General features: G+C 39.1%; 4 protein-coding genes across 4 annotated transcripts; all 4 read right to left on the reverse strand.

The window, feature by feature from the left end:
* Positions 1-164: 164 nt before the first annotated feature.
* On the reverse strand, positions 165-2,344 carry LOC134814137 (protein lifeguard 1-like). The gene is made up of 2 exons (XM_063822176.1): positions 1,334-2,344; positions 165-970 (listed from the first exon to the last, which is right to left on the reverse strand). Exons 1-2 carry the CDS (start codon positions 2,331-2,333, stop codon positions 960-962), a joined length of 1,011 nt encoding a protein of 336 aa, XP_063678246.1. The 5' UTR covers positions 2,334-2,344; the 3' UTR covers positions 165-959.
* Positions 2,345-2,529: 185 nt separating this feature from the next.
* On the reverse strand, positions 2,530-5,695 carry LOC134814002 (vacuolar protein sorting-associated protein 41 homolog). Its single transcript, XM_063821959.1, has one exon. The coding sequence runs from the start codon at positions 5,689-5,691 to the stop codon at positions 3,088-3,090; it is 2,604 nt and encodes an 867-aa protein (XP_063678029.1). The 5' UTR covers positions 5,692-5,695; the 3' UTR covers positions 2,530-3,087.
* A 323-nt stretch (positions 5,696-6,018) lies between these two features.
* On the reverse strand, positions 6,019-10,520 carry LOC134813713 (protein lifeguard 1-like). Its single transcript, XM_063821569.1, has one exon. It carries the CDS (start codon positions 10,514-10,516, stop codon positions 9,596-9,598), a length of 921 nt encoding a protein of 306 aa, XP_063677639.1. The 5' UTR covers positions 10,517-10,520; the 3' UTR covers positions 6,019-9,595.
* On the reverse strand, positions 6,310-8,669 carry LOC134813712 (uncharacterized). The gene has a single exon (XM_063821568.1). The coding sequence runs from the start codon at positions 8,667-8,669 to the stop codon at positions 6,318-6,320; it is 2,352 nt and encodes a 783-aa protein (XP_063677638.1). The 3' UTR covers positions 6,310-6,317.

The following is a 10,520-nucleotide window of genomic DNA, read 5'->3' on the forward strand; positions in this document are numbered from 1 at the left end:
ATACAATTATTCAATTCTACATAATATCATGATTAAATTTCAGCATATATAAATTGTGATATTATGCAAGAGTCCGATGATTTATTGGATCGTTATATAATTGCGGAACCTAAAGTGAATTTTGTTCAAAGTTCAAACTTAATTATATAAATAAGATTTAAACAATCTGCAATTTTTAGGGTCAATTTTATGGCACGGTGTTTATTTTTCTACTTATGGCATCACATTTTTAGGTATTAGAATCGACTTCGCTGTCTGGATCATTTTCATGGGTTCAGATTATTTTACATAGTTTTCACTTTCAGGCCTGCCAAAAACAGTAACGTTCAAACAAATCAATGGAAACAGATAACTACCAGAAAAGCTAAGTAAATATTGTGAATATAACAAAATCAATACTGTGCAGTACGAACAAATAAATATGAAGATTATAAACATTAAACTTGAACACTATTTTTAGGTAGTTTCACTTTTAAACTATCATAAGACACAACTATCATTAATAATTGAACTTTACAATTCTCGATTGAACAACTTATCCTAGTAGTTAGACAAGTTCAATTCTTAAAAACAAACTAAATTATAGAAAAATTGAAAGAAACAATCCCACTATTTGTAATTGCTAACGAATTGTTATGAATTCTAGTCTGATGAGTAAATTGATCAATTGATTTGAGAAAAACAACAAGAAACAGCACAGCTAAACGTGACTACTAGTAATAGTATAAGTATAGTTACCATAGTTACACCACTATTTATTAGTTTATCTTAGTTTATCCCAGCCAGATTTAAATGAATTAAAAGAGAAAGGGGAACTTTTCATGTGTTCATTTTCTCAGCTTTTGTTTAAAAATGAAAAGAAAACTTTGTAGACAATTGAAATTATGTAAGCCATTTGAAAATAAATAAAAAGCAGTTCAAAAAAGCGTTATTACGTATCTCGTGATAATGCTTTTTATCTATCTTCTTCCTGAAAAGCTGAAATGTGAGTAAAAAAATCAAATTTATTTCTTAATTGTGATAAAGTTATTAAACAATCATTCTGAAAAACTCCTCGGGGAAAATTCTTAAGTTTCAATCATCAACAATTCAGTTCAACTATGTATTCAAGATTATATGTACATCTAACTCTTCAAACAAATCTGAGACTTTGAACTCTGGAAATCAATAATTTTAAATCACACGATGATTTAAATAGGGGATAATGCTATGAAAATTTAATACCTTTGAAGTATCAAACTGATGTTGCACTGTGAAGTCATTGAAAAAACAAGTCTATACTAAAAATAACATTTAACACTTCCATCTCCAATGAAACTCATTCACTCATTACCCAAGATAGATAAGAGATAGAGGAAGATCTGGATAACATCAATGTAGATAGTGAGGGCCCCGAACACGTACTCCTCCTCCGTCAGCTCGTACTTCCTCCCCCCAATCAGCATCTGAGTATCGTACACAAGGAACATACTGAAGATCAGCACTCCAATACATCCGTACACCACCTGGAGCACCCGACTGTGGAAGAAGATCATGAAGAAGCCGAAGCAGATGAAGACCATGAAGATAGCGAAAATGTAGGCTCCCTTGCTGGTGAAGTCCACCTTGGTCTGGCAAGCAAACAAAGTGAGACCCAGTGTAATTATGCAGGTGGAGCCCGCGGCGATGAGAACTGCATCAACGCGGTAGTAGAGGGTAATACACCCCACAAACCCTGACATAGCCAGAGTGAAGATGAAGAGCAGGATAATATTGAGGGGGTGTTTCCTCCTCACACTATCACAGCACACTAGCACTATCTCAATCACAATAAAGACAACCAGACACACCCACATTGATATGAACACCTTCTGAGAGGTTCCCGCGTCCCAGTTCTCACGGAGGTTCCCCACAAACTTCTGCATGAGGAGTATGGTTGCTACAGTAACTCCGAACTGCATGCACAGGATGATGTAGACCTTCCTGATGAAACCTCGTCTGATGTCAGGATCAGATAGTCCTCGGTTACCTACCCGGATCATATCATCATCTGTATTACCTGAACTATATCCCACATCTACTGCTACATGGTCCTTCCCTGCTTGAGGAGCAGGGTAGGAGCCTCCTGTAGGAGGGTAGGCGGGACCAGGAGGGGCGTATTGCGGAGGGTAGGCAGCTTGCTGGGGTGGGTAGGCGGCTCCTTGAGGGGGGTACAGAGCTGCTTGAGGGGGGTAGGCGCCACCCTGGGGTGGGTAGGCACCTGCCTGGGGTGGGTAACCACCTGCCTGGGGTGGGTAACCACCATAACTAGCATCATAAGTAGGAGGTGGTGGATCTTTGCTCGAATAGTCCATCACTAGGTACCTAAAATATCCGAGGGTCATTAATAACACTTTTTAAAATCAAACATAACCATTACATCCGAAACATTTCTCAGGGCTAACACATAATAATTAGTAGGATATATTTACTAGAGAATATATCCTATAATAATATGAAACAGAGAATTAAAACTGAAACAGAAAAGACTAAGAAAGAGATGTTACGGTTAATGGTATGCTTACTGCTTTATAGAATTATACACGTTAAATAGGAACACAGAAAATGAGAATGCTGGAACGTATAACAAAGTCAAAATTTATTATCAATCAAAACACAAAACAAAGAAAATAATTTACATCTCACTGAGAATAACTCCATTAGTTGCCCCCCCCCCCCCCCCCCCCAATTAGTTAATTGATATGATTTCCAATTACTGGTAAACTCAGCGGCTGCAAAATACAAATTCAATTTTAAGCTTGTCGACAATGAATGTTGAACAGTATAATTTTCTTCTAACTCGAATGCCATGCAGAATAGGTCTTGTATCGCACGTTACTGATTTAGATAAGAGACCGATAGTGGCGTGATTTACTGGCGATAGAAAGTGTAAAACTGTTAACTTTAAAATTAACAATCAAATCCTTATCGCTCAACATTATGTAGTATCTACATTTATGTGAATCGAATAATCATTTTCTTTATCATTTATTCAGCCTGAAAAACAATATAAACATTAATAAAAATCTTTGATATAATTAAACTTTAAATCCAATCTCTTAATTCACATTATTTGCGACAAGAAATACAATAATTCTTCCCCAACCGTTCAAGACACGGTTCATTATGAAAGACGTGCCCGCAGAAGAAGACAGTAACATCGCTACTCTCCCTATCTGATATAACCATGTTCTTACAGATCTGACAGTTACTTTCCTCATCAACATGCGCGCCCCTCCGAGCTAATCCCCGCATCTTCCTAGATAAACTAACTGTATCATTAACAAACACCCTCTTACACCCTTCATTGAGGTGAATCTGCAACTTGTAATCACACAGTATCTTCACCAGGCTGTCTCTCAGACCATCTATCTTCTGTCCGTTCGGTATCTTAGCTATCAGATCCTTTGGGTTAATGTGAGTTCCAATGTTCTGTAGTAGACCCGTGATATAAGAAGATTTGTTACTCTCAGTAGCTTTCTTTAGTAAATTATCCCACAACTCCTTGTCGTCCTGTTCCTTACAGAACTCAATAGCTGCAGTGATATCCCCTATCTCATCCACCAGCAGCGAGAGGGCCTGTATTGGTCTCCCCATCTGGGTCAGCAGATAAACCTGTGCCTCATAAAGTTTCCTCTTCTCGCATATCTCGTACGCTTTATCTATAGGATAAGAAGTGCTTTCCCTTAGGAAGCGCATTAATCTACTCTTACCTTGAGAGGTGTCGTATTCAGCGTACAGTCCTATCATATCCTCATGGTATTCAAACCCTATCTCTGGATCCATCTGGAACAGACTATCCAGATACTTGTAGAGGAGCTTGGTCCGTCTGGCTACTTCTGAAGACTTGGTTTTCTTGTCTCTCTTCTTGAGGTCCTCTACAACCATACTGACTGGGATTTTGTCAGTGTTGTTGATGTACAGGTCAATAGCTTTCTCTTCGTTTAACGTGAGTAATCTTAAGATTTTGTCGTCACCTTCAAGTGAGGCGAACAGGTTATATCTATCTATCAAGGCGAAAGCTTTAGGATCTGAGAGTTTGATGTAGAGATAGAGAGAATTAACAAAGTCTTCTTGGTACTCGTAGAGTAAACCCAGACATTTCAATAACGATAGGTTATCAGCTGGGCTTAGCTTTATTTCTGATAACATTTTCTTCAGGTAATTGATAACGGCTTGTTGTCCGTAAATCTCAGGGGGCCACAGTCGAACAAATTTGTCAAACAACTCAAATTCGTGAGCGTTGAGGAATGATGAAAGTGCGAGTTCGTAAGCCCATGGTTTTAGGACTGGTTTCTTGGTAGGAATGTAAGGACAGAGGACGGTGAGTTTCTTGCAGTTAGTGAATGCCATGATCTCCTGTTGCCACGCCTCCCCATCACCTTGTAATATTGAGCTGCACGCTTCAGCACATTTCTCAAACTGACCTACACTCCGCAAATGTGCCAGGTACTTCTGTCCCACTGATTTAAAAGTGTGTTTTCTCAACTGGCTCTCATGAACACGAACCACTTCAAGCGCTTCGTCAAACCTGAGTCTATCTTTCAACCACTCAACTTTATCATCCATATCCCTCGGTTTAGCTAGTACCAAATCAGTTGGAGCACAAATATAAACAAAATGGTCATAAGTCAAAACGGACATGTTGTAGTCATTAGGTCCGCAAGTCTCGTATCCTTTAATTGACAACTCCTCTAAAGACAGCTCCTCACCATTAAAACTAGTTATTCTAATACAAGGTCGGACAGGCTGACCGTTCTCTGGTGCTCGGTACCCCAGAGATATTATCTTGTCATCAGGTTGTGGTCCAATCCCTGACACATAGTGATCAAGGTATATAATGTTCATGACCTCCACATAGAATGGCGGCAGGTCCTGGGAGTCAGCAGAAGTTCTTGGTCTAACTTGACATATTTTAATGGTGTTAGCCCATCCTACCAGCAGTGTGACTCCGTTATACCAACAGAGGTGACACTGATAGTCTGCTGGGGAGGGGGACTTAGGGTCCCTCGCTATCTTCGTTATTAGCTTCCTGCTATTAGTATCAAATATTTTAACACCCATATCATTAGCCCAAGCAATGAAAGTTTTCTTCCAGCTCACCTTCCAAATGGGACCTTCCCCAGCGTGTAGAACACTTCTCTTCACCCCAAAGAAGCCCTTCTCATTGAACATGAGCCTATCAGTCCCCACTACGTAGTGCCCTTGTGTGGCAAAGTCAGGACCCAGCTCTACTGAGTATACTGCAGCTCTGAAGGACTCAGAGGAGTCCCTTTCAGAAGACTCCTTGTAGAGTCCCTTGATTATAACGTTAGGATCGTGTCGTGAACACGAGGCAATGTACTCCCCAGTAGAATCTATTGAAATACAGGTAACCGGCCCCTTGTGAGCGTTTATCTGCCTGATGATGTTCCCACTGTGATCAAGTAGGAACACCTGCCCGTGCACATCACCCAAAACTATAAACTTTTCATGAACAGAGATGATCGAGATCTTAGTGTTGGGAAATATCCGGTCCCTTAGATCGGATTTGATTGAGCGCTCGTATTTGAGGCTCGGTTCAACCTCTTCCTCGTCATCTTCCTCTTCGGATGATGCTTCCAGGTCCTCGACTTGTTCCAAAGCTACTTCAACATCAGCTACTTCAACATCAGCTACTTCAACATCAGCCATGAGAGCTACTGGAGGGGTTGATATAATTAACAAACTAATTTAGCCTTTATATAATACAGTAAAACCCCAATTTAACGCTGAGTTTTCGGGAAAGGCTGCAATTAATCCGGATGTAGGGTTTTATTGTAAACTGGCAAGCTGGATATCACAACATAATTTTATAATATGGTATTTATTATTCAATGTGTTTTATACTTAATTGAATAAATTTGACGAAAAATAAAAAAATGTCAGCTCTGAAAACTTAATATCAGGTTTACATCATTATAATTCATATCATTACATTAATTTATTGTCACCACTATAAAAAAAGTATATCTTAAAAATTAAAATCACATAAAAACATCTAAAACACATCATCACCATATAACGTAAAATCTGAAAATTACAAAAAATAAACTTGACTTTTTTAAACATAAGCATTTACCTCTAAAATATGAACAACTATTTTTAGGTTTACCATACAAAATTGTGCATAAGCAGTAAGCACCAAGCATTATGAAAAGCGCCACCATCACAATTATGAAGACAAACCAATTTAAGCTAAATCAAAAATATTCATTGAGCTTTTATTTTGATAAGTTCAAATCTAAAGAAAATCAAAATTAAATCAACCACAAAGTGAATTATAAAACAATTGATAATTCACTGTCACAGGTGAGTTGCTCCTTGAGGTTTGTCAAGTTCTTAATACTTTCCCCGTTCTGTACCAGTTGCTCCCGTATTGCTGCTGGGACACTTGAACAGCGAGACTTCGCTCCTATTAGAGCTTTCCTCAGGGCAATCTGTTCTTTCAGTTTGTTTCCAATATCATGCAACTTCTCATCAAAAACAGCTGCTTTCTTCTCCGATCCTTTAAGAAAAGTAAAGGAACTTGAACTGGACTCTGCAGTGCTTCTTCCAGATTGGACACTAAATGATCTACTACGTAGAACTGGGGTAGTAGGATTATCTGGTCTTCTATTCACTGAGACACTGCGTCTGGGGGGAGGTGTTGGATCTGAATTCAAGCACTGTTCGTGGCGTATATTTCCGCACATAGAGCAGATGTAAGCCGTCTTGTGAACCACAACTTTGGAGCACACATCACATTTCTCTTCTCTTTCAACCTGGCCAACTACAAAGGAGTGCTCACAGGAGCTGCTATCAGTAGAACAGTAAGTCAGCTGTAGCTTAACTTCTCCAGCAATACACGCCATCTTGGGGAGGACCTGAGGTAGGGATCCCACACTGGGAACTATATTTTCCTGCCACTTCAAATCACTGGGTAGAGACAGCATCAAGGATTCGTTGTAAGAGTTACTAGAGGTTGATATGCATTGTAACACTAGATCAGCCAAGCTAACATTACAGAATCCTACTAATACAGGATTAGTAGGCCACCTGGTTGGGGGTTCTTCTTTCCAAAGGCACACTGTCAAGTACTGGTGTGCTTCCTGCATCTTTAACAGGAAGTACTCGTCCCAGAATGGAGTTATGGACATGGAACAGTACTGGGTCCTGAGAAGACTCTCAGAATTATTGCGACAAGGCTCAGAAACATTTTCACTAGAAGAAGGTTTAACAGTATCAGTGACAGGGGTCTCCTTATCAGACAACTCCTCGTCCTCCATCTCCAGCTCCTTTAGTATCATGAACTCTTCATCCTCTACAAATGTAGCGCCTTTAACAGCATCAGTTTCAAAAGCTGCCATGTCTTGCGAAGCTTCGCCTGATGTGAATATCTTATTCCATTTGATCAAGGGTCTTCTAAGGGACAGTTTAGCTCTATTAGCTGATAAAGATGCAGCAAGAGCAGCTTTAAAGCTAGATGCTTTCTTGTTGTTGATAGCTGTGATAACATCACCCTGTCTGATGTTACTGTCTGCAGCCGGTGAGTTTCTTTGCACATCTGCAACCACAACCTTGGGAGTCTGCCCCTTCTCCAGCTCCCCATCAACGTTGAAGGTTATCCCTATTCCGTCGTTAGCATTTGGAATAACAGCATCAAACGAAATGCTCTGTTTCAGGGGGCAACATTCAGCATCCCACATCTTTGCTCCCAGTGATACAGTGCAATAAAACCACCCTTTCTTAGTGCTGTTTGTCTTTACTACTCTGTTTGCGCTGATCAACTTTACGATCAGTTTTCCTTGAGCCAACGGTTCTCTACAAATAAAGAACTGTTTTTCTGGGGGTAAGGAAATGTAGGGTTCTTTGAACAGAGGAGAATACCTACGCTTGTAGTTGGGTTTTGTGTGCTTTTTCCTGACTATGTGCTTCAAAACAGATGTAACAACTTTAGTGAATTTAGGCAAGCTCCGTTTTTGAAAAGCACTGATAACATTGAACTCAACTTCAGGCTCCGTATTAAAGCAGAAGCCCCAATGTGTTTGAGGCTCCCTATTAAATATGAATATAAGCTTACCAATCAACCTTGTTACTTCAACACTGATATACATGTTTTTACCCATGAATGTAGTTGCCTGGAGGGCTAGTTTGCCACATCCTTTATAGTCCACATCCACTGATATGTGCAATTTTCTGAATAACTTAGTCTCCTCACACATCTTTAGTTTACTAATATAAATGTTGCTGATTTTTGGTGGTGAAGTGCCAGCAGAGAAATTGTGCACACTTAAAGTTTTGATAATTCTGGATTTCAACTTGCTGGTGAGGACATCACTGATTTCACTGTTGATTCTAGACAGAACTTGAGCTCTGATTTTAGTGTCTTCTCTGAGTTCTTGAAACATAAATAACATAACAACATTGAGGAAAGAAGCTGTGCTCTTTCCCACAGCAGGCGAGGATTTGTTAATTGAACCACTGTTTATATTTCCTAATATCGTGTTAATGTGATCCCAGTCGGGGGATAATTTAGCTTCGCCCGGAGGGCTGGACTCTTCTTGCTTGGAAAACCACAGGTGAAAGATAAGGGCTTCAATAGCAAGAACTGTAATGATGCCGGCCAGGTAAGTTAAACATAGCAGTATCATTATACCCGGCTTCCTGAATTGGCTGAAGTTCATTTACAAGTTTCATAAACTATTAAATGATTACCTGTATACAGGCATTTATGTCAACATTGCAAGTTGAATCTAAAGCAATACTACATAATTTTGAGTCACTGATATTGATCAAAGAAACAACTTTTCAAACACAATAACTACTTAAGCATTGAATTATTCTTTTTGTTTTTCATCATGGTAGTAAAATTGCAAAGATATCCAGTAATTTGTAATTTTAAAAGTAAGTTTAATTAATTACATCACACTTCAACAATTATCATTTAGACTAAAAAACAATCATGCAAATTGGCATCTATAATAGCAAATTGTATGATACATGCATTTAATGAGGTGTATTAACTAAACCCTTTTTATATTTTTTTTCAAAACCTCAAACAATAATTTACGTACTTCCTTTTCAATTTGATCATAAATTAAAATCTCCACCGAAAATATCTGAAAAGCTATGCTGGTATTGACATTAGATAAAATAAACACAAGTAGTGAGTAGTAGCGCTATGAAACAAAAACTCTATAAACTAATGCACATTGAAATGTATCATGAAATGTATCCCCATATTTGAAACAAGTGAAGCAACTATTATTCATAATTAATGAGCTCTTTTTGTGATAAATATAGAGTGTTACAATGAAAATGTCACAATTTAATGGAATGCCCTTGACCATAAATTAAGCACTTCAAATAATGGTTAATATGGAGTGTAAAGCTGAACCTGAAAAAATCAGATCTTATGCCAGGTATCATTTCTCCTTGAATACGTACATCAACTAGTTTCAAGTACCATAAACTTAGAGTTGTGAAAATATCTTTTGATTTAAAAAATAGAGTAATTGGAGTCACTCGTAATCATTATAAGAAAATATCACACTGTCAGAAAGGAAGAAAAATGTTCTTATCTCCTTCCGAAGAGTTCAAGAAGGTAAAGGAATATTTGGATAACGTCGATGTAGATGGTGAGTGCCCCAAAGACATACTCCTCTTCACTCAGCTGGTACTTCTTTCCTCCCACAAGCAGTTGTGTATCATAGACAAGATACATGCTGAAAATCAGCACACCCAGACAAGCATACACGATATTTGCTGTATTGCTTCGGAAAATTGCTGCAAAGAAGCCAAATATCATGAAGCAAACAAGAACGACAAAGAGATAAGGCCCCATTCCAGTGAAATCAAACTTTGTTTGGAAAGAGAAAATGGTGAGAGCTAACACAATCAGGGCTGTGGCGCCAGCAGCAGTCAAGACAGCTTGCGGCTCGTATGTGGATGCAATTATGCCCACAAAGAGTGACATTGAGCAGGTGAAGATAAAGAGGACCACCAGATTAACAGGGTGCTTCCTTCTCACACCTTCACAGCAAATCAGAGCAATTTCAGTAACAATCAATACGGCTAGGTTTGCCCACATTACAGCATTTCCAGCAGGGGTTATGGCCCATGCTTTGGCACTATCACTGTAACAGAAAAATATTGTGAAAATGGTAGTGATAGCAAATTGGATGGACAGAATTCCGTACACTTTACGGATGAATCCACGTCTAACATCAGCATCTCCAAATCTCCCCGATTGAATCAGATAATCATCTTGTTCACTGCCATGACCAGCTTCAAGTCCATCATTAGCATTATAGTACCCTCCCTGAGCTGCAGGTGCCTGGTATCCCTGGGGAGGGTAACCTTGCTGAGGAGGATAACCTTGTTGAGGAGGGTAACCTTGCTGAGGAGGATAACCTTGCTGAGGAGGATAACCTTGCTGAGGAGGGTATCCTGTATTGTAAGGCGGAGGAGCACCTTGCCCTTTCTCGAAATCAGCCATAAAT

The sequence above is a fragment of the Bolinopsis microptera genome, chromosome 4 (assembly GCF_026151205.1).
Source record: "Bolinopsis microptera isolate Bmic1 chromosome 4, MBARI_Bmic_1.0, whole genome shotgun sequence".
Lineage (NCBI taxonomy): Eukaryota > Metazoa > Ctenophora > Tentaculata > Lobata > Bolinopsidae > Bolinopsis > Bolinopsis microptera.